General features: G+C 37.6%; 1 protein-coding gene across 1 annotated transcript in view; it reads right to left on the bottom strand.

Moving 5' to 3' along the window:
- Positions 1-25283, bottom strand: part of GABRA2 (gamma-aminobutyric acid type A receptor subunit alpha2) — a 289596-nt gene that overhangs the window by 101275 nt on the left and 163038 nt on the right. The window contains exon 4 of the mRNA XM_053700268.1: positions 95-177. Within this exon, the coding sequence (XP_053556243.1) occupies positions 95-177 (83 nt within the window). The remainder of the gene's footprint in view (positions 1-94; positions 178-25283) is intronic.

Raw genomic sequence — 25283 nt, 5'->3', positions numbered from 1 at the left:
GAAATGTAAAAATGTTATAAAACAAGCTAAAATGGGCAAATTAACCAGTGACCTTCAGAATAAATAATAAAAAAAAAAACTTGTAACTACTTACAGCTGCCAAATTTTAAAGGACAAGCGTGGGCATCCATTGGAAAATCCTCCAGATGCATTGGGCATTCAGCTTGGACAGTAAGCCTGAAAACAAAACAAATGTATTTTGTTGTAATAACTAACACAAAAGATTATTTGTTTCACACATTATACAGAACTTATGGTGATTGAGATAACATAATTTTATTCTTTTTAATAACATAATTAACATTTAAATCAGCTCTTGTGTTTCCTTTTCATGCAATCCTCCAAAAGTAATTTGTTCATAACATCAAAACCTTGAGTAATAAATAGAAAATTTGCATAGCTTGCATAAATTAATCTTTCTAATAAAATTATTCACAGTTGTCATATAAATACAATAGAATCTAGACATTGACTTGCCGTGAATCAAATAAAATGGAACAGCTCTTCCAGCTCAGATCAAAAGCATATTTAATCAAAACCATCTGAACAATATTTAACTTCAAAAAATGTATCCGTTATTAACATATGGCCTGATCTGTTTTACACAACATACATTTTCTATTGTACAACAATTATGTAATTAGTATTATCTTCTAAGATCTCACAATGAGAATTGAAGATCCTTTACAAACGTAATTGCTATTGGCAGTAGAACAGTATCATTTTGAACCATATAAAATAAACTATACAGTTGATATACGGCTGCCTTTAAATTATGTTCGTACTAAGCAACAAATCTGTGATTTAAATCCTTTGTGCGCACATATTTAAACCAGTAGCTTTAACAATAAAAAAAGAAGATGGGATTAACAGAAAGAAAAAAAAAATGGCTCTTTTTCACAATAGGATTGAGCTTGCATTCTATTGGCTGATGCAATCAGCCAATAGGATTGAGCTTCAATCCTATTGGCTGATCCAATCAGCCAATAGGATTGAGCTTGCATTCTATTGGCTGATTGGAACAGTCAATATGCTTTTTTCACCTTTAATTCCAATTGGCTGATAGAATTATATCAGCCAATCAGAATTCAAGGGACGCCATCTTAGATGACGTCAGTTAAAGGAACCTTCATTTCGAGAAGAGCTGTCAAGAGAAGAGGATGCTGCGCGCCGTTTTTCTTAAAGATGGAGCCACTCCGCGCCGGATGGATGAAGATAGAAGATGCCGTCTGGATGAAGACTTCTGCCGGCTTGGATGAAGACTTCTGCCGGCTTCACTGAGGACTTCTGCCACTTCGTTGAGGATGGATGTCGGGTCTTCAAAAACTGTAAGTGGATCTTCGGGGGTTAGTGTTAGGTTTTTTTAATGGTTTATTGGGTGGGTTTTATTATTAGCTTAGGGTTTGGGCTGAAAAAGAGCTAATGCCCTTTTAAGGGCAATGCCCATCCAAATGCCCTTTTCAGGGCAATGGGGAGGTTAGGTTTTTAAGATAGGTTTTTATTTGGGGTTTGGTTGTTTGGGTGGTGAGTTTTACTGTAGGGGGTTGTTTGTATATTTTTTTACAGATAAAAGAGCTGATTTCTTTGGGGCAATGCCCCGCAAAGGGCCCTTTTAAGGGCAATTGGTGGTTTAGTTTAGGCTAGGGTTTTTTTTATTTTGGGGGGCTTTTTTATTTTGATAAGGATATTAGATTATGTGTAATTAGTTTAAATATTTGATCATTTCTTTTTTTATTTTGTGTAATTTAGTGGGGTTTTTTTTAGGTTGTTAGGTTTTAGTGTAACTCAAGTTAGGTTTTATATTACAGGTAAATTTGCATTTATTTTAACTAGGTAGTTAGTAAATAGTTAATAACTATTTACTAACTTGTCTACCTAGTTAAAATAAATACAAACTTAGCTGTGAAATAAAAAATAAAACCTAAGATAGATACAATGTAACTATTAGTTATATTGTAGCTAGATTAGGTTTTATTTAACAGGTATTTAGTTTTAAATAGGAATTATTTAGGTATTAATAGTAGGTTTTATTTAGATTTATTTTAATTACATTAAAGTTAGTTCGTGTTAGGGTTACGTTAGGGTTAGGGTTAGACTTAGGGTTAGGGGTTTATAACTTTAGTATAGTAGCGGCAACATTGGGGGCTGAAGATTAGGGGTTAATAACTGTAATTTAGGTGGCAGCAACATTGGGGGTGGCAGATTAGGGATTAATAAGTGTATGTAGGTGGCGGCGATGTCGGGGGCGGCAGATTTGGGGTTAATAAGTGTAAGTAGGTGGTGGTGATGTCGGGGGTGGAAGATTTGGGGTTAATAAGTTTAATGTAGGTGGTGGCGATGTCGGGGGTGGCAGATTAGGGGTGTTTAGACTCGGGGTTTATGTTAGGGTGTTAGGTGTAAACATAAATTTTGTTTCCCCATAGGAATCAATGGGGCTGCGTTACGGAGAATGGGGAAATCGTGCACGAGCATGTAAAACCAGCTCAAAGCAGTGCTGGTATTGGAGTGCGGTATGGAGCTCAATTTTGCTCAACACTGACATATTGCCTGCTAACACCGGGTTTTTGCAAACCTGTAATAGCAGAACTATAGGGAGGTGAGCGGTGGAAATAACTTGCAAGTTAGTACCGAGCCGCTCATAACACAAAACTCATAATCTAGTCCACTAATAAAATCTAAGCTTCCAATGTTAATTAAAGATCCATTTTATCTATTATATTTATTCAATATGAATGAGGAATGGGTTTTGGAATATTAATTTGTCTACACAAAATATATGTTTATTTTTTAATGTTATATATTATGTGAACAAACAATTCAACAATTTATTATAATATATAAATTAAGTATTCTGCTTTTTTTGTCTCTGGTATATTTTGCTATAGGATATAGCTACTAAAAGATTTCAAAAGTAGCATTGCATCATATTTTAAAAATGTATTTTGTGTATTTTAAACCATACTAATATGTAGTTAAATAGTGTGTACCTTTCTTACTTATGAAAAGTGTACAATATGAACAAAACTGATACATAAATGCTGTATTTACCTTAAAGGGACACTGAACCCATTTTTTTTTTTCGTGATTCAGATAGAGCATGCACTTTTAAGCAACTTTCTAATTTACTCCTATTATCAATAGAAGTAAATTAGAAAGTTGCGTAAAATTGCATGCTCTATCTGAATCGCGTAAGAAAAAAAATGGGTTCAGTGTCCCTTTAATTGTAGTTTTCTTTTTTTCAAATGCAATTAATTTTGAAGGTGCAATGTTTAAAATGTGCTGTTTACAAACAAGACACCTTGTGAAAATTTAATTTATAATGTCCAATTATTTGCAATATAGTTCGTCTTGCCAAATTCTTCATGGAAGGGTAAATTGAAGCCAATTTAATTCTCAGTATGTAATCCATCAAATGGCAAAGGTATGTCAGAAATTAGTACATTAATTGAAATAAAAAATAGAATAAACATAGCAGTTAAGGAAAATAGATGACATTGCAAATTTCTGTAGTATTAAGTTTTTCTTTTTTAATAAAATATTTTTATCAGTTACATTTCAAGAATTTTTATAATTACAAATATGTTAACATCTGGAAGTGAAACAAGACTTGCAAAGCAGTTCTCTACAAAGGGATTTGGATTGCATTGAGGGACTGTACAGGCAAGTAGCAGATGAGATTCAATTTAGATAAAGGCAAATGTATGCCTTTGGCCCTTATACTTTAAATAGGGTTGAGTATTGTTGAATAAGAAGAACTTGTGGGGCTTAGCAACAAGATGCATCGTCAGTCAGCAGTTTCAAAAGCCAGTAAAGTATTGTCATATATGGGTATCAATTCACATGATAAAGATATACATTGTCTCATTATAAATCATTGGTAAGAACCCACCTATCATATGCAGTAGAATTTTGAGCATCAGGGAATTGGATCATTTGCATTATGAAGGATGACAAAATTACAATTATTAACACTGGAAAAAGAGACATCTCAGAGGGAATATGATTACATTATATATATACTGGTTCACTCAATGTGTTCAGATAGCTCCCAGTACTGCAGTGCTTCTCCTTCAATAAAAGATTACATGAAAATTAAGCACATTTTAGAAGTAAACTGAAAAGTTGTTTAAATTCTATGCACATTCTGAATCATGGCAGAAAAAGTTTGGGTTTCATGTCCCTTTAAGTGGATAAAACTATATTCAGGCACATTATACAGTCATCACAAAAGAAAATGTTAGGTTTCTAGTCCCTTTGAGGAACAAAGATTTACTCTACAGCAACATAAGGAGTTCTTATTACAGTAAGAATAATAAGAAAATGGAAGTATCTGCCTAATTAGGTTGTTTTATCAAAATCAGATTTTTTTTTTTTTTTTAATTCTTTCCTGATGGAACTTATTTGTCGGAACAAAGTTATTTGTAAACAAATAAGTAAAAATTGCAATCACACCATCGTTTATGCGATAGTGGGATTTCAATGATGGGATTGTGCCAGGGGGGAAGTGCCTATGATGCTAGGCACCCTCTCCAGCCTGCAATCTCATTCAGGAAGCGCCTATGGCTTCAGTAAAGTCAAATGGCTAGAATGTTTTATGCCGTCCTAACAGCGCTAAATTAGAGCGAAGTTAGGACGGCATGGAATGTCCTAACAGCGGGAAGGGGTTAAAGAACTGGATTTTTTTTGGAAAACTGGGAAACATAAAGATATAACAGTATCTACAGTACAGTAGCTGATTACCACTTTGAAGTATTGTTTTCATTAATGCACAATAGAAAATCACTTTCATTTGTTTGCTTGCCTTCTGTTGAATCAATAGTAGTAACAGGAATGTGGGACAGGTTAAACTTGATGGATTTTATTCTTTTTTCAATGTATGTGACTATACTATTTAAAGTATAGGGGCCGATTTATGAAAGTGCGATGTAGTGTATCATGTCCGCCACATATACTGTCGGCATTTATCATTGCACAAGCTCTTCTCTCTTTGTATACACTCATATATAAACAATATAATAGAAATTATTCATAAAAATATAAAAAAGTTATAAGGGCTAAAAGGTATATGGTATATGACAAGCTATTTGAATGGAAAGGGCTATATATATATATATATATATATATATATATATATATATACATACAGTATATATATCAGGGGCGTATTAATGAATAGGCCAACAAGGCCGGTGCCTTTAGCGGCAGATTTTGGGGGGCTGCAATTGTCCACTGCAGTCAATATCTGGCCATGCCTTAATAATAATTTTGCCAAGGCAGCTTACCACCTAGCGATCACGTGACCGGCTTTTCTGATCAGTGTGAGGAGTCGAGGACTGGAGCGGTGCATGATAGAGGGAGCAGCTGCCTGCCTGCCTGTTAGAGATACCAACCAGGCCTGGACTGGTCATTGCGCAAGCCACAATTCAGTAGAACTGACTGATCAGACTCGAGGTAAGGTAACAAAATGTGAGTGTAACATCACACTGCATGCGGCCACATTATTTTCCTAGCCAGAGATTTCATTCTCTATTACTGATCCAGACAGTGTGGGATTAGCGCTACAACAAGAATTTTGTAGTGCTACTTCCACACTGTAAAGCCGGATCACAGTAATAGAGAATTAAATCTCCGGCTGGTAAAATAATGTTGCCGCATGCAGTATTGCGAGGGTATGAAGTTTGCCCCAGGGGAATACACTAAAAGCCGCTTTTGTTTGGTCCAAAGCTTGGTGTCACTGTCTTGTGAACCCAAGGGATATTTATATTATAAGAAGAGTGGGCTATTGGAAACGTCATTGCTTGACTAAACAGGTACAGACAACAAGGTTTCCGATGAGGTACGTGAGGAGTACAGAACATTGATAAAGAATTGTAGCGGTTATTTAACTTAGTGGGGACAGAGTTGTTCCATTATTGCCAGATTGCTCTATTTGCCAAAAAGGAGTTGTTTTCCCTTGTTCCCTACTTTTTGTTTAACTTCAATGTTTTCCATGAGCTAGGAATATAAGGTTATATAAGGTAAGGGCACAAGCTAGATGGGACCAATACAGCACACTGAGCACAGCCAGTATCCGGTTCTTCTATCCCCAGAGCCTGGCCTGTCATTTTCAAACACAGGGCTGTAAAAAGTGCAGAACGGTCTCTCAGACCGGGAACAGTATGAATGTTTTGTATAGAAAAGCAGTCACGCTTTTCTATACAAATCACACAAACTGTTTCCAGTCTGAGAGACCTTCTGCACTTTTTACAGCCATGTGTTTCAAAATGAGAAAACATCTGCAGGCGGCTCTGTCCAGTGTTGGCACTGCATTTTCTTGGAAGCTTAGGAACATGAACAGATTCTCCATACGCCACTCCATAAGCATGCAGAACCCGTCTCCCTCCTTCTCCCCCTCCCTTCCTTATAATAATTTTGGAAATGCAAAAAAAAAAAGTAATGTTGCACCCTGAGCCTAAAGGCCTAAAACCGGGGAGGGGGCAGCAGAATTTTGAGTGCCTAAGGCAGCACAAAACCTAAATACGCCACTGATATATATATATATATATACATGCCTATATACACATATAAACATATGTATATATACTTTGGAGCTCTTTACACTCAAATACCTAAAAAAAAGAAAGAGCATTTGAATTAAATTTTAATGTTTAATGTGTTTTAGTGTATATGTACTGCATTCCAATGTTCTTCACATAAGGGGAAATGTTATATGTATATATATATATGTATCAATATATTGTTCTTTCTTCTATTGTCTACTGTATACTTAGCTTACCTCCTTTTTTTTCCCTAAATTTTTTCCTCTTTCCTTCCTTCCCTTCCTGTTTCTTACTTTCTCTCCCATTTCTCTACTCATTCTCTGGCTTTCCCTCATCAGTTTTTGTTTCTGTTTTTCTCTGTATCTTTTGCTCTAACGAAGCCCGGTCTGAATTCCAGTCGAGCGGGTGAAACGCGCGTCGGCATTGGTGGAGCCGACCAGGTCACGTGATACACGTGGAGCACCGCTGTGTTTGGTGTTGGCGATGGAGATCGCTACCGGCATGGAATGTTAACAAGTGGGGATAGTACACACCTTTGTGGATACTAGACACTACAACATCTGAAAGCAAGGTCGTATAAGTGTAACATGTTGACACCTGAAAAATACTGATATGGAATAGGTGACCATGTTGAAGAAAATAATGGCATTGTGTTAAGTTGGAGAAGGCGCTGTTTTGTCTTTCACTGAGACTAATATCTTGATAGCTGTCTTCGCTTGGAGTCATACATTTCTTGCTTAGACTGTGCTTTATTAATTACAACTTGACTCTCATTTGCCTGCATGTGAAAACACTAATTTACCTGCGACATCTTCACGCTAACATCTTTGCATCTTGCTTTGCAGACTTTTTCTGTGGATATGTGTATGCACAATGCGAATGTAATCAATATTGCATGAATTGTGTTACCTTTACAATTGATACCAACTTGTCTACTTATGTACATATTCAGGGGGCTCACCTGCTGGCTTGCTTAGATCCCCTTTGTAACCTGCGCAGCAAGTAGCCCCATACTTGCAGGGGTGCTGTAAGCAGCTGGGTGTAGCTAAGCCAGAGGAGGTCTCACTTGATATAACAAACAATATTTTGTACATTGTAGTAATTGTATACATTCCTAACTGTGAAATCACTTTCTACAAGGTGCCTGACACAGGTTTTGCAGTGTCTACCACTTAGATCCCGGTTCATATATCTGCCCAGGATATACCTTCCATGACAATTACTTGGGAGGTTCTGAGGTAGTTGGGTGTAGTGGTTCACTATACAAACCTGTGCTTAAGCAATACCACTGCTATTTACACTTCGCCACACATGTGCTTTTTCGTGTACCCCTGACCGGTCAGGTTCCTTTGAACTGTCATTCATGAGTCGAACTTGTATGCTTATGTGTTTTAATATTTGCATGGATTTATTCCCATGTTGTGTGGGATTTAGCTGCCACTATTAAAGCTATTGAATTACATTGAAGTGATTTGTGAGTTCTTTCAAAAGAGTGCTGAAACCCTGTCTTTTTGGTACCAGGATTACATTCCAGATACGTCTCTTTTGTGTACATGATATATGTATATATACTTTGGAGCTCTTTACACTCAAATACCTAAATAAAAGAAAGAGCATTTGAATTAAATTTTAATGTTTAATGTGTTTTAGTGTATATGTACTGCATTCCAATGTTCTTCACATAAAGGGAATTGTTATATGTATATATATATGTATCAATATCCAGTTCTTTCTTCTATTGTCTACTGTATACTTAGCTTACCTCCTTTTTTTCCCTAAATTTTTTCCTCTTTCCTTCCTTCCCTTCCTGTTTCTTACTTTCTCTCCCATTTCTCTACTCATTCTCTGGCTTTCCCTCATCAGTTTTTGTTTCTGTTTTTCTCTGTATCTTTTGCTCACCCTATTCTGTCCCTTCCTTAACTTTCACCAGCATACACTGTCTTTGTTCCCTTTCCATTTCCTCTTTCCTACCACCTTAATATCTTCTCCCTCTCATTTACTTACTCTTGTCTTCACTAGTACTGGTATCTGTAGGGTGAGATTTAAACATAAGCCAACAGCACATCTTGTTACCCTTGGTATATGTCAGATCCACCTGCTCGGTTATGTTCTCTGCCTTTTGTGACACTTAGACATGCACAGACACACACATACGCTTAAATTATTACTACTACTAATTAATTATAATCCTTTACTGCAGGCCCTGGGAGCCGCTGTTTAAGCCTCCAATTAGCGTAACCATGGCTCTGTGAAGAGGCCAAAATTGTGCTAAAGGTAAGTATTTTAATACATTTAGCCACCAATCAGCAAGCACTACCCCTGTTCTGAACCAAAAATGGGCTGGCTCCTATGCTTACATTCCTGCCTTTTCAAATAAAGATAGCAAGAGAACAAATAAATATTTATAATAGGAGTAAATTAGAAAGTTGCTTAAAATGAAATGCTCTTAATTATGAAAGAAAAATAACTGGGTTTTGTTTCTCTTTTAGGTATAGGGGAGTTTTCATGTCAAAATTGATTTGATTTGTTTTTAGATAAATGGGCTTTCAATTTTTTGTGAAAAAAGAATTTGAATTAAAATTTAAAAATCCCATGAAACCTCAGGTTATGCAATTCAAGTGAGAACTCTGATTGACTGGAATAGACATAGGAAAAGTAACAAAGTCCTCCAGCTCCTCAAGTAAAAAAAGACCTTTATTAGTATTCTATCATGGGTCAAATAATCAACAACAACAAATCATGCATGAGGAAGGGCTGAGCTAGGCCTGAAACATTGCTGTTGATTATTTGATCCATGATGGAATACTAATTAAGGTATTTTTACTTGAGGAGCTGGAGGCCATTGTTACTTTTTATATGGCTATTTAAGACTTGTTAAGTCTCCTCCGTGCAATCGTATAACAAGTGCTGTTCCCATTCGTGATTGACTGGAATAGATCCCAGTGACTTCAAAATGTTGCTGTAATGCAATTTTTGTAACCACATTATGACAGGACAGGTCAGCATTAAGAGGGTTAAATGATGCAAACAAAGGGACAGATTTTGAGTGAAGCCCAAAATATCACTTACGCGACCACGATATTTGCTCTCCACTCAGTAATACCAGCACATGCAAATGTATGCTGGTATTACAAGTAAAGTGCAAAGCGAACGGGACCTCGCATTCACATTGCATGGAAGTTTTGCACTCACAAGAGCGCAATTCCCCATAGTTTTTTTTCTAACACCCCACACCCGCTCACTTTAAGCCCATAAAACTGCTTTGTGCAGTAATTTTTAAAACAATTAAAGATGCAATTTTTGTTTGTTTTTTTTAACAGGGATATGTACACTTCATTTTGGGGGCAATTGGGGGACCTTTTTTAAATTAACCAGAGTGCTAAAATAACCAGCCACTTGTAAATAGTGCTCCACTTGTAATCTAGCCCAAAATTGGTAATACTGCATCATTATTCTAATCTGCAGCCACTATTTGTAATGTTATCATCTCAACCATAACCTAAATACATTCTCCTTTTTTGTCTTGCCAATTATCCAGATTTAAGTGATTTAAATGTATTAGTTTGGACTTTTCTCGGTTACCTACATTCATGTTATAATCTAGTAGATATATTATGCTTACGTATTAATGTTTTCATGTCTTAAGAATAAAACACACAGGAGAGTGCCATAAAAATATTGGCAATTAAATTTAAATTTGTTCCACCATACTCAGCAATTTTGTATTCCTTAAAGCCTTACTTTGACTTTTAGCACTCCTGATTTGCTTTTATTTGTATTTATATTCTCCAATTCCTTAAATGATTCCATTCTCTCTCAATATATATTGATACTTAGGGGATCATTTTAATTATATGGAGTTCTTTATTATATGTCATTCAGAACACACATTTCCCATTGAAAGCCTTGAATATATACTAATCTTTGCATTTTGTAACTGTTGCATTTTATATTTACATTTAATGCACTATTGAGAGCTTTCTCTTATGATTTTAATGTTCCTGTCTTGCAAGCAGGGAATTTGGAAAACAAGTCTGCCAACTATTATCTTTTGTCTAATAGAAAATGTATGATTTTACATTAAAAGAACATAAAAGTTTTATTGTTTTTTTCTTGCATCTACTTGAGGATATCTGAAATTGTGTTACAGTTTTTGTTCTTAAAATAAAACAAAAAAACATGCTCCTCTACTGAATAGAAACAACTTTTCATTCAAGATTATAGAGAAGTGTCCCTATTGACCAACAGATCAGTGGAAGTGTTCTTTATCCACTAATGATCTTTTCTGTAGGGAACAGTTGTCTGCAAAAATGGATTTTCTGATAGTTCCCATATAAACAGCTTTATTATAACACTGTGAACCTTGAGAATATCTTACCAATCACTTATATAATTTTGGGTTGCAATTCTTTCAAGGTTATATGAAAAATATATGTTTAATATACGCTTATTATTTTATTTACAGTATGAAATAAACAGTCTTTCTGTCATTGAGATAAACACAACCGCTGGCACTGTGTTTGAATGTGATGCAATTTGGTACAATGTGGTGCACAGGGCATGCAGGTTCCCGGCGAACATAGCTTGTTCGCATTCGCAGCGGTGGGCGAACATATGCGATGTTCGATCCGCCCCCTATTCGTCATCATTGAGTAAACTTTGACCCTGTATCTCACAGTCTGCAGACATATTACAGCCAATCAGCAGCAGACACTCCCTCCCAGACCCTCCCGGCTTCTGGGCAGCAGCCATTTTAGATTCATTCTGATCCTGCATTGTTAGTGAGAGGAGGGACAGTGTAGCTGCTGCTAATTTAATAGGGAAATCGATAGCTAGGCTAGTGTATTCAGTGTCCACTACAGTCCTGAAGGACTCATCTGATCTCTGCTGTAAGGACAGCACCCCAAAAAGCCCTTTTTAGGGCTACATCAGTCATTTTTTTTCCATTGTAATCTAATAGCAGATGCCTGCCTGCCACTGCCAGCCTGTGTGTCAGGCTCACAGCATATACTGTGCCTACTTGCTCAGTGCCACCACTCATATCTGGTGTAACATTAGTGTAAATTTAAAAGAAAAAAACTTTTACATCAGTCTGCTAGTGTAATCTAATTTCAGTAGCCAGGCCAGTCTGCCACTGCCAGCCTGTGTGTCAGGCTCACAGCATATACTGTGCCTACTTGCTAAGTGCCACCACTCATATCTGGCTGGTGTAACAGTAGTGTAAATTTAAAACAAAAAAAAACTTTTACATTAGTCTGCTAGTGTAATCTAATAGCAGTTGCCTGCCTGCCACTGCCAGCCTGTGTGTCAGGCTCACAGCATATACTGTGCCTACTTGCTCAGTGCCACCACCAGTCATATCTGGTGTAACATTAGTGTAAATTAAAAAAAAAAAAAACTTTTACATCAGTCTGCTAGTGAAATCTAATTTCAGTTGCCAGGCCAGCCTGCCACTGCCAGCCTGTGTGTCAGGCTCACAGCATATACTGTGCCTACTTCCTCAGTGGAAAAAACAGGTATAACGCAACCAAGTGGGCAAAATACTTATTCAGCATCATAGTAGTACATTCCTGGATACATGCTTGAAACACACGTGAGATATGTGCAATATAACAATAACTTGTCTCGTCAAACACTTCACCCGCACACAAGCATACCATAACCCTTCTTTTACCTCATAATAAAGGCGGAAGTCCTCTGCTTCTTTCGGGTAGGCTCACCTCTGTGTAGACGGGAGGGCGGCCATGCTATAAGGCGCAACCGTCTCTCTCTCTCCAACTCCGGTTCAGCTGCAGGTGTGTGCGGGACTTACCAATCGGACGTGACGTCAGCGGTGCCTCTGTCAATTCTCACTCTCACCAGTCAGTATCCAATCAGTGCTTCTAATTAGGCCAATGCTCCTTTGTATGCCGATGTACTCTGGGGCTTAATGAAAAGAGTTCCTCTGCTCTTAAGGAAAGTATCAAGAAAAAAATGTGCAAAGTCCCAGAGGTAGATACATAAAAAATTAGATTTATTTGAAACAAGGTTAAAACATGAAAACATGTAGGTGTAAAAGCATAGAACGGTCTAACGCGTTTCGGCTAGCTCCTGCCGTAATCATAGACCATGTCTATTGTATGTTTTAAAAAGGCTTAAATAGGTGTCTAATTACATGTTTAACCAAATCAGCTGAAATACTTAACCCTTACTAGCTATAAAGAGAGTAGCTGTCTATAATCAACTACTTATAATACAAAAAGTACAATATCTCTTATTCTGTTTAATTAACTGCACATACATATTAGTCAATATGCTATAAAAAAGTATACATGAATATTTTAACTACTAATGTGTTCAACAAACGTTTACATATTATGCAGATATACATAAATGTATTGAATCATAATGTTATATACATATAGTTAATTAAATCCGCATAAAATTATGCTGTTATTTTACTTTTAATATACTCTATGAAACAGATACACTTTAATGAACCTTTGCCCATAAGAATATAAAAACACAGCATGAAGTAGTTGATTATAGACAGCTACTCTCTTTATAGCTAGTAAGGGTTAAGTATTTCAGCTGATTTGGTTAAACATGTAATTAGACACCTATTTAAGCCTTTGTAAAACATACAATAGACATCGTCTATGATTACGGCAGGAGCAAGCCGAAACGCGTTAGACCGTTCTATGCTTTTACACCTACATTTTTTCATGTTTTAACCTTGTTTCAAATAAATCTAATTTTTTATGTATCTACCTCTGGGACTTTGCACGTTTTTTTCTTGATACTTGCTCAGTGCCACCAGTCATATCTGGTGTAACAGTAGTGTAAATTTAAAAAAAAAAAAAAAAACTTTTACATCAGTCTGCTAGTGTAATCTAATTTCAGTTGCCAGGCCAGCCTGCCACTGCCAGCCTGTGTGTCAGGCTCACAGCATATACTGTGCCTACTTGCTCAGTGCCACCACTCATATCTGGTGTAACAGTAGTGTAAATTAAAAAAAAAAAAAACGTTTACATCAGTTTGCTAGTTTAATCTAATAGCAGTTGCCCGCCTGCCACTGCCAGCCTGTGTGTCAGGCTCATAGCATATACTGTGCCTACTTGCTCAGTGCCGCCACTCATATCTGGTGTAACATTAGTGTAAATTTAAAAAAAAACTTTTACATCAGTCTGCTAGTGTAATCTAATTTCAGTTGCCAGGCCAGCCTGCCACTGCCAGCCTGTGTGTCAGGCTCACAGCATATACTGTGTCTACTTGCTCAGTGCCACCACTCATATCTGGTGTAACAGTAGTGTAAATTTAAAAAAAAAAAAACTTTTACATCAGTCTGCTAGTGTAATCTAATTTCAGTTGCCAGGCCAGCCTGCCACTGCCAGCCTGTGTGTCAGGCTCACAGCATATACTGTGCCTACTTTCTCAGTGCCACCACTCATATCTGGTGTAACAGTAGTGTAAATTTAAAAAAAAAAAACTTTTACATCAGTCTGCTAGTGTAATCTAATTTCAGTTGCCAGGCCAGCCTGCCACTGCCAGCCTGTGTGTCAGGCTCACAGCATATACTGTGCCTACTTGCCCAGTGCCACCACTCATATTATGTTGTTTAATAGTAGTGTAAGTGTACATTTAAAAATAAAAAAACTATTTTGACTGTGAAACATCAGTCTGCTTTTTTGTGTCAGGCTCACAGCGTATACTGTGCCCACTGGTCCAGTACCACCACTCATATTATCTTGTTTTATAGTAGTGTAAGTGTACATTTTAAAAATAAAAAAACTATTTTGACTCTGAAACATCAGTCTGCTTTTTTGTGTCAGGCTCACAGCGTATACTGTGCCCACTGGTCCAGTGCCACCACTCATATTATCTTGTTTTATAGTAGTGTAAGTGTACATTTTAAAAATAAAAAAAATATTTTGACTCTGAAACATCAGTCTGCTTTTTTGTGTCAGGCTCACAGCGTATACTGTGCACACTTGCCCAGTGCCACCACTCATATTATCTTGTTTAATAGTAGTGTGTGTACATTTAAAAATAAAAAAACTATTTTGACTGTGAAACATCAGTCTGCTTTTTTATGTCAGGCTCACAGTGTATACTGTGCCCACTGGTCCAGTGCCACCACTCATATTATCTTGTTTTATAGTAGTGTAAGTGTACATTTTAAAAAATAAATTAAAAAGTATGCTTTACACAGCGTATAATGGTGATGTCACAGCACAGCGGGAATCTAACAGGGGAAGAGATTAAAGTAATACTCCTCCTCCCATGACCACGCCGGCAAGGACAGGATGCTTTCCAGGCATGTTGTTGATGGAGGACATGCAGACCTTTTTAACTCCTATGCATCGCCACAGCCCTTCGGGATCCAGCCTCAGAGAACGACTCAACCGACAGGTAGCAGACTACCTCGCATTAACTGCAGATCTCGACACTCTGAGGAGCGATGAACCCCTTGACTACTGGGTGTGCAGGCTTGACCTGTGGCCTGAGCTATCCCAATTTGCAATCGAACTTCTGGCCTGCCCCGCTTCAAGTGTCCTGTCAGAAAGGACCTTCAGTGCAGCAGGAGGTATTGTCACTGAGAAGAGAAGTCGCCTAGGTCAGAAAAGTCTTGATTATCTCACCTTTATTAAAATAAAAGAGGGATGGATCCCGAAGGGACTGACATTGGGAGATACATTTGAGTAAAAAAGGCCTGATGAGATGAGCTGCCTTGGGCTAAAAATGGTCCACACGCTGCTGTATTTTATCTTCGAATGCCGGATGACTTGCGTGACTTATCCGCCAACAACTAGGGTTCAAGCCGCAATGTTTTAGGGCACTTTCTAACTGTCAAACAAACATCAATTTTTCTGGTCGCTGCTACAGCAGCGACTGCAACAATACCTAATTTTTCAGGCATGTGTACATGCCTAATTTCTCTGGCCTCTGGTGCTGCACTGTGGCTTCAAAACCCAAACCAAAAAAAAAGGCACATAACAGGTATTAAACTGCTAAGAATAGTACTACTTAACACACCACTCATATCTGGTGGCACAGTAGATTGCACACGCAGTGCCCCAAATTTGAAGTAGGAGGACCGACCAAGCATCTTTTTCCATCTCCCGGTTCCTAAAAATTATCTCCGGGTTCCTAAAAACGATGCCATACCTTTACTCGATTGTGCAAAAGGAAGTCATGGCATATGGGGTCTTTCATGCTGTCGTGCCTGTTGAGGGTCTTTTTTTTATTTATTTATTGAGGATTCGTTCTAGGCATATAAACATAGAACAGAAAATAAAGAACAATATAGCTTCAGTACAACATTAAAGCAAAATGCAGTGTACATCAAGGATACATATAAGTGATGAATATAGTAACTAGTAATAATATAGGATGCCATTCTGATTACAAATCTTCTAAGTAAAGCTAAGTAGGCCACTCTTGGACCTCAAACATATAAGAAGCAAGTCTATAATCAGAAGGTGTCTGGTTCTGAGGAGACCGCTCTTGGATCTCCGGTTACAAATCTAATTTTTGTATTAGTCTAGTGAACTCCAATTTAGAAAATATAATAATAATACCAAGGGAGCATTTTTTAGACTTGTGCATGATCGAAAAATTTGTTTCGGTTCGATTGGGATTTTTTCAAATTTCGGTTCAGATCGATTGAAATTCGGAAAAATTTGAATGAATTCGTTTCGGATTCATTTCGGATTCATTCGGATTCTAATAAATTCGGTTCAATTCGGTTTCGGAAATTCAGAATTTTGGTATGTGTTAGGTGGGATATGCTGTGTATTAGACTAGTATTATGTACTGTATATTAGGTGTAACCCATAGCAGAGTGATATAACCTAATATACTGTACAATACTAGTGTAATCCATGGCCAACCGAATCTACCAAATAAATCCCAACTAATTCAGATTTATTCGGTAGATTCGGTACTATTTCAATTCGGAAATTCGAATTGATCCGAATCTCCGAATTTAAGAAATTCGGCCGAATTTCCGAATTGATCCAAAACGAATCGCAAATAGCTAGCATTTTTGCAGTGTTCTAGTGATGTAGCAAGTAAGTGTAAGCTGCATGATGAAATACAGGAAACAGGGGATGGCTAACACAACCACCAGATCTATAAAAGGGAAAATAATTCTGTCTGGGATAACAATAAGGAATATACAGATTTTCTAACTAGTTAACTAGTAATAACAAATAAAGAAATAACGGTTATGATATTTATTTTCGTCTAGGAGCAAATGGCACTTGTATGTGGAAACTAATAGTAACACTACATACACATCGAAAACAGGGTATATAGTGTATAATAAATACAATACGGAATACCTTTACATATTTAGAACAATGTCAGAGCATCTTGAACAATTAGTTTGGTGTATTACTTTTTAGTTATAGTTTGAATTTTAGGATACATGTTTAGGTGGCATCACATAGGTAACAAAAAGGAGCCATAATGAATCCCTAAGGTTTTGCTGCCTCATATCAATTGCGTAAAACAGAAATTTCAGTGTTAGTCAAAACATACATACTAGGACACTGGTGTTTGCAGTAAAATGCTACAAATCATAAGTCTGCTCTTTTAAATACTGAGAGTGGAGTTGAAGGTAATATACTAGATGGATATTTATACCAGAGATGTTCAAGTATGTTCATAATAAAAAGGAAATCAGAGTATATAATGTATAATGAATACAATAGGAAAGCCCTTCAAATATTTAGAACAATGTAAGAGCATCTTGCACAATAAATCTGGTGTATTACTTTTTAGTTATAGCTTAGTAATAATTATAGGCACAAAAACAATTGTTAATGGCTATAAACATAGCAGGAGGATAAGTTCCAATAAGATACAAAAACTAAAAGAGGAGGTATTATCCATGGCACTTGCAAGGGGTATGGAAAGTTCAAGATGATAAGTTCAACAAGCCTTTATTTAGCTTACACCAGTGCGGCTGTTCTCTCTACATCTCATAGATACACTGCCGGTTGCCAACAAAGTTAGCCCCACAGTATTGAGGGTGTTTGCATATAGTCTCCATATTTTGTGGTGGTATTTTGTGGTGTCTGAATAGCAGATATATGTCACACTGCTTACCGCTGTTTGCCAAATCACAGACGTACAGCTGATCCAAAGAGGGGTCAGCAACAGACTGCTGGTATGTATACTTTAAATGCAACAGCAATGTCTCTTCACCGGCACCTGGAAAAGCGATAACTTTAGGTTGTGTGTGGTCGGCGGCTTCCAGTTTGCTAAACAGCCCCTGACAAACATCAATGCTCCATTCCGGATAATTAGCCTCCTCTTTACTTGAAAGCGATGAACAACGCTGGGGTAATATGCCAACCGTCATCGATTCCCAAAGGGTCACGGTATCCACCCGCTGAAGTATCACTTCTTGGGGGACATAAGGTGGTGAATACTGGGGCCCCATATTATCATAGTCCCCAAAGGGTAAACCGGCAAGGCAGAATTGAGATGGCTTAACAAGGGTATCTGTAGCAAAAGAGTTAAGGGCAGCTCGTAACATTACTGTGAAGGAGAGCTGGTAATTATGTAACAGGACCCTTATGTCATCTAGTAGATTTACTACAGGCTCCATGGCAAATTTAAGTCCAGCAGATGGGAAATGTATACTGGTAGTTAGTTTCTGCAGTGACTTGCAAGATAGCATTGCTGTTTTACAACGGAGACACGTGCTGGTGGATTGAGAAAAGGCTGCAGTCCCAAATATTCTCAGATAGACTGAGATCAGCATCAAACTTGAACAAAGTAGGATAATTTAAGAACATTTCTTTTACTGCAAAGAATTTAAAACAAGTCAGCCTTTGATGGAATATCAAAAGGTAGATTTTCAACAGATTAATGCTGAGGTCTGAAGCAGCTAGCAATGTGACCTGTCATGGCCGCCGCCCAGAAGTTATTATTATTATTATTATTATTATTATTATTATTATTATTATCGGTTATTTGTAGAGCGCCAACAGATTCTGCAGTGCTATTAACAAAGGCGGAGTACAAAAAACAGTTATAGGGATTAAATGGGTAGAGGGCCCTGCCAAGAGTTGTACTGTTGTAGTCAGCTCTTGAGAAGGTGATCAACAAACAGCTGGACTCTTAAGCTTACATGCTAGGGGGGTTCAGGGGATAGCAATGGAGGAGAGGAACTGGTATAAAGAAAGTTTAGCGTAGGTTGTATGCATCCCTGAACAGTAGAGTCTTTAAGGAGCATTTGAAGCTTTTAAAACTAGAAGAGAGTCTTGTGGAGCGAGGCAGAGAGTTCCACAAGATGGGAGCCAGTCTGGAGAAGTCCTGTAAACGGGAGTGTGATGAGGTGACAAGAGAGGAGGAGAGGAGGAGGTCATGAGCAGAGCGAAGGGGACGGGAGGGAGAGTATCTGGAGACAAGGTCTGAGATATAGGGGGGAGCAGTGCAGTTGAGGGCTTTGTATGTCAGAGTGAGAATTTTGTGTTTGATCCTAGAGGCAAGAGGAAGCCAGTGAAGGGATTGGCAGAGAGGTGCAGCAGATGAAGAGCGACATGTAAGGAAGATGAGTCTGGCAGAGACATTCATTAAGGATTGTAAAGGAGCTAGGCGGTAGGTGGGGAGACCAGAGAGGACAGAGTTGCAGTAATTGAGGCGGGAGAGGATGAGAGAGTGGATTAAAATCTTAGTTGTGTCTTGTGTAAGGAAGTGTCTAATTTTAGAGATGTTTTTAAGGTGGAAGCGGCAGGCTTTAGCCAAAGACTGAATGTGAGGAGTGAAAGAAAGATATGAGTCAAATGTTACCCCGAGACATCGGGCATGCGGGGTAGGGGTAATGATGGAGTTGTCGACAGTTATAGAGAGATTGGGGGTGGAGAGTTTAGAAGAAGGGGGGAAAATAAGGAGCTTAGTTTTGGAGAGATTTAGCTTGAGGTAGTGAGAGGACATCCAGTTGGAGATGTGAGAAAGACAGTTAGTGACATGGGTTAGCAAGGAAGGAGAAAGGTCTGGTGCAGAGAAGTAGATTTGGGTGTCATCGGCATACAAATGATATTTTAAACCATGGGACTTTATTAGGGAACCTAGTGATGACGTGTAGTTTGAGAAGAGAAGGGGACCGAGGACAGAGCCTTGCGGTACTCTGACAGAAAGTGGTGACGGGGCAGAGGAGGCCCCAGAGAAGGCTACACTAAAGGTACGGTTTGACAGGTATAAAGAGAGCCACGAGAGGGCTGTGTCACATATGCCGAAGGATTGGAGGGTTTGGAGCAAGAGAGGGTGGTCAACAGTGTCAAAGGCTGCGGACAGATCAAGGAGAATAAGCAGAGAGAAGTGGCCTTTTGATTTTGCTGTAAGTAGGTCATTGGTAACCTTAACAATTGCTGTTTCTGTGGAGTGATGGGGACGAAATCCAGATTGCAATGGGTCAAGGAGGGACTTTATTGTAAGGAAATGGGATAGGCGTGCATAAGCTAGTTTTTCTAGAAGCTTTGATGCAAGAGGGAGGAGGGAAATAGGGCGGTAGTTGGATGGGGAGATAGGATCAAGGGAAAGTTTTTTGAGGATAGGTGTGATCAGTGCATGTTTCAGCAATGAGGGAAGTTCCCCCTCTCAGCCATTTTTATTAATATTGCACTTTATGAATCAAATATAATAACAGCTATATTCTTTATAAGAGAAATACATTGCAGCACCTAAGATCCAAGAATGGGTTTATAGTTTTGAACTATTACAGACAAGGATATACAGAGTCCTATAAATATTGTAAGTAATGCCATTGGTACTTTTTGTGAGTATACAGTATTTTGCTTGTTGGACATTAAAACTTCTAAAATAAAAAGTAATATTAGACATTTTGTATGTTTTGGAAATTAGTTTAATGAATACTCTGAAGTGTTTCCCTGAAGATGGTTATTTGTCATCATCTTTATGATTTTCTAAGCTTTCCAACTATTGAATGGATAGAAAAATTTGTCTGCACTTGGAATTTACTACAAACTCTGGAAATGTGAAATACATCTCTACGTTACTTCTTTTCATAGTGATATGTAAACATTTAACATGGAAGTAGAATTTTTTGGTTAATCTATTCTTAGTTTTATACTTATATACCTATATCTATCGATTTATCTATCTTCTTTCTATCTAAAGAACAGTAGGACTTGAGATATAAAGCTTCATTTTTATTTGAATCTTCACAAATAAACACTGAATTTCATGAGTGTATGCAATCCCATTGCCAGTCCCAAATAAAAATAAGATTTATTTCAGTATATTTGAGATGTTAAGTTTTGGATACATTCATTTTTACATATAGTATAGGTACAAACAATTCTCTATTGAAGATGGTATGTATATAAAGATTAAAACTGGTGTTTATGATAGACAGAAAATCTTCTTTATATAATGCTATTATAAAATAGAAAATTAAAAAAAATATTGTTAAGTGTACAAATGGCAAATGGTATAGAGTACCTTGCTGCTGAACTATTTTTTCATTGTTTTAAGTACTGGAGGGGCCACAGAGAGGCACTGCTATTTTATCTTTAATTAAATGCATGTATCTTATTTGTGAGGGAGCGCATGATTAATCCTGCCCCCAGAAAGACTCAAAAGCAGCATCCACAATGCAGTCCATTACTGTGTATAGATAACACTGCAAACAACATTAGCAGGCATTTACTCATGAACTGAAAACATCATATGGGTGACTTTGCTTACCAATGTAGGCCAAGAGATAATAAGCCAAAAAATTTCCCTTCAGTTCACCTAAAGTTTTGGTCTTAACCTAAATGTGGCTTACCTAGAAAATACATAGAAAACCTGGAAATAGATTGAAGTCACAAACTGGACTCCCAAAGGATGTGCTGTCAGTTTATTCTGAGACTGCTGCCCAGGTATGGGAAATGCAATGAGTTTCTTCTCGTTGTGCTCCCAGGACATGGGATCTGCACCCAGTCCAGCCTGTGCAGCCAGAAAGTACCGTCTATTACTAGTGTCACAACAGAGTCATTCACCCTTCACTACATTCCTTTATTTTTCAGGTCTTATATACTTATTTAAAAAAAAAAAATAATAAAGTTAATTTTTATTAGGTTTCAATACTGCTTACAATGACATCAAGTGCTGAACACTGAAGAAAGGAGAAACACAGGGAGCATATTATCACATTGAGGTGTCCCATAGTCTCTAGTAGATCCATTCTTAAGTATGTTCCCTTTGTTAGATGTGATATAAAATGATCTGCATCAATCCTCAACTGCACTGCTCCCCCGTATATCTCAGACCTTGTTTCCAGATACTCTCCCTCCCGTCCCCTTCGCTCTGCTCATGACCTCCTCCTCTCTTGTTACCTCCTCACACTCCCGCTTACAGGACTTCTCCAGACTGGCTCCCATCTTGTGGTACTCTCTGCCTCGCTCCACAAGACTCTTCCCTAGTTTTGAAAACTTCAAGCGCTCCCTAAAGACTCTACTGTTCAGGGATGCATACAACCTACGCTAACCATTCTTTATACCATTTCCTCTCCTCCATTGCTATCCCCTTGAGCCCCCTTAGCATGTAAGCCTAAGAGCCATGCTGTTTGTAGATCACCTTCTTTAGAGCTGACTACAACAGTGCGACAGGGCCCTCTACCTGTCTGATCCCTATAAATGTTTCCTTGTATTCCGCCTATGTTTATAGCGCTGCAGAATCTGTTGGCACTCTACAAATAACTGATAATAATAATAATAGCTGCCAAACAATGGGGGAGTGGCTGGCGAGGTTGTTATCCCTCCATGGCATAGCAGGTGGAATTTGGCGTATCGGTCAAGGTACCGATTAAAGATTCCCAGTAAAACTTTATGTTATTAAACATGGGAAGACACTACATTCCTTTTTTTATTCCTTGCAACAAAGCAATTCAATATTGTCTTATTACTCTACTGTTGGATTACAAATTGTGGGGGGAAATATATTAGTTCATAAAACAAAAAGCAGAAAATAAAGCAAAATGTTAAATAAACAGTTATTACATTTTAAGTTATTCCAGAGAAGAATTTCTGTTTTACATATGATAAAAACACAAAAACAATGTGACATTTCTAGAGGGAGAAAGCAAATTAATTGAAAAATAAAAGACTAGAAGATTGAACAAATGAGTAGAACTAAAATACTTTTTAAATTTAAAAAAAATAAAAACATATAAAAGTTGAAATTGTTAAAAACTTTAGCATCCTTAATTTGAGAGGAGGAAGAAATTGTGCCCCCCTCAGAATATATCAATTAGGTCTGATTTTTTCTTTTTTTTTTTTTTTTTTTTTTTTTATTTATAATCAGAAAAGATAATCATACATATTTCCAATTGCAGCAAAAAGAATGAAGATACCAAAAATACAAAATACAAACAATTACTTAGCATTTTGTTACATTAATTTGTTGCATAAGGTCTTCTACAGGGAGTGCAGAATTATTAGGCAAGTTGTATTTTTGAGGATTAATTTTATTATTGAACAACAACCATGTTCTCAACGAACCAAAAAAACTCATTAATATCAAAGCTGAATAGTTTTGGAAGTAGTTTTTAGTTTGTTTTTAGTTATAGCTATTTTAGGGGGATATCTGTGTGTGCAGGTGACTATTACTGTGCATAATTATTAGGCAACTTAACAAAAAACAAATATATACCCATTTCAATTATTTATTTTTACCAGTGAAACCAATATAACATCTCAACATTCCCAAATATACATTTCTGACATTCAAAAACAAAACAAAAACAAATCAGTGACCAATATAGCCACCTTTCTTTGCAAGGACACTCAAAAGCCTGCCATCCATGGATTCTGTCAGTGTTTTGATCTGTTCACCATCAACATTGCGTGCAGCAGCAACCACAGCCTCCCAGACACTGTTCAGAGAGGTGTACTGTTTTCCCTCCTTGTAAATCTCACATTTGATGATGGACCACAGGTTCTCAATGGGGTATAGATCAGGTGAACAAGGAGGCCATGTCATTAGATTTTCTTCTTTTACACCCTTTCTTGCCAGCCACGCTGTGGAGTACTTGGACGCGTGTGATGGAGCATTGTCCTACATGAAAATCATGTTTTTCTTGAAGGATGCAGACTTCTTCCTGTACCACTGCTTGAAGAAGGTGTCTTTCAGAAACTGGCAGTAGGACTGGGAGTTGAGCTTGACTCCATCCTCAACCTGAAAAGGCCCCACAAGCTCATCTTTGATGATACCAGCCCAAACCAGTACTCCACCTCCACCTTGCTGGCGTCTGAGTCGGACTGGAGCTCTCTGCCCTTTACCAATCCAGCCACGGGCCCATCCATCTGGCCCATCAAGACTCACTCTCATTTCATCAGTCCATAAAACCTTAGAAAAATCAGTCTTGAGATATTTCTTGGCCCAGTCTTGATGTTTCAGCTTGTGTGTCTTGTTCAGTGGTGGTCGTCTTTCAGCCTTTCTTACCTTGGCCATGTCTCTGAGTATTGCACACCTTGTGCTTTTGGGCACTCCAGTTATGTTGCAGCTCTGAAATATGGCCAAACTGGTGGCAAGTGGCATCTTGGCAGCTGCACGCTTGACTTTTCTCAGTTCATGGGCCGTTATTTTGCGCCTTGGTTTTTCCACACGCTTCTTGCGACCCTGTTGACTATTTTGAATGAAACGCTTGATTGTTCGATGATCACGCTTCAGAAGCTTTGCAATTTTAAGAGTGCTGCATCCCTCTGCAAGATATCTCACTATTTTTTACTTTTCTGAGCCTGTCAAGTCCTTCTTTTGACCCATTTTGCCAAAGGAAAGGAAGTTGCCTAATAATTATGCACACCTGATATAAGGTGTTGATGTCATTAGACCACACCCCTTCTCATTATAGAGATGCACATCACCTAATATGCTTAATTGGTAGTAGGCTTTCGAGCCTATACAACTTAAAGTAAGACAACATACATAAAGAGGATGATGTGGTCAAAAAACTCATTTGCCTAATAATTCTGCACTCCCTGTATATAAACTCAGATGTATATATTTTATCATATACTGCTAACATAAAAAAAGAAAAAAAAGAAAAGAATACAGCCATAAAAGAAAAAGTAGAAGTGAAACAGATAAGGATCCTAATCTCAAATGGTACTCTAACAAATATATATATTTTTTAATTCTACTTGTCTTAATATACGCCCTTATCTCTCTCTTCTCCGAGGATTATGTGATGGCTTCACCATCTTTAAAGAATAGGAATCTTGGAATAAGAATCCTATCTAATATCTGTTGACTGCTCCTAATCCCTAGTTTAGCAGATACCTCAAGCCTCAATTAATTCTAAGCTATGACAACTAACCTGAGACTTGTGTAGGGACCTTTTAGTCTCATAGGGACCTATGAGACTAACCTGAGACTTGTGTAGGGACCTTTTATTCGTTCCTAAACCACGATCTAGGAAATATACAGCGGTCTATTTGCTGTTGTACCCAAGTAGATGATTTGTGTTGAAGGACCGCCTGTCTCTGCATCTCAACAGGGAGAGCAAGAATATAGTTCTTCCATTTGTTATAAAATCTAATAATCTGTTTCGGATTGGTAGCTCTTAAATTACATTGTTCCATCACCATTTGATGTTGCACTTCTTTCAGGAAGTCTATGAGTTTAGGTGAATTATGATTTCTCCAATTTTTCAAGATTAAATTCCGACCCGTCAGTATAAGTAAGTTAATAAATCTATTGTTGGGAACAGCCACACTATAGTTACATAGAAAGAATATCTGGTTT

Source organism: Bombina bombina, chromosome 2 (assembly GCF_027579735.1).
Source record: "Bombina bombina isolate aBomBom1 chromosome 2, aBomBom1.pri, whole genome shotgun sequence".
Taxonomy (NCBI): domain Eukaryota; kingdom Metazoa; phylum Chordata; class Amphibia; order Anura; family Bombinatoridae; genus Bombina; species Bombina bombina.
Note: the sequence above shows the minus strand (reverse complement) of the source record. Positions and strands in the feature narration are given on the sequence as shown.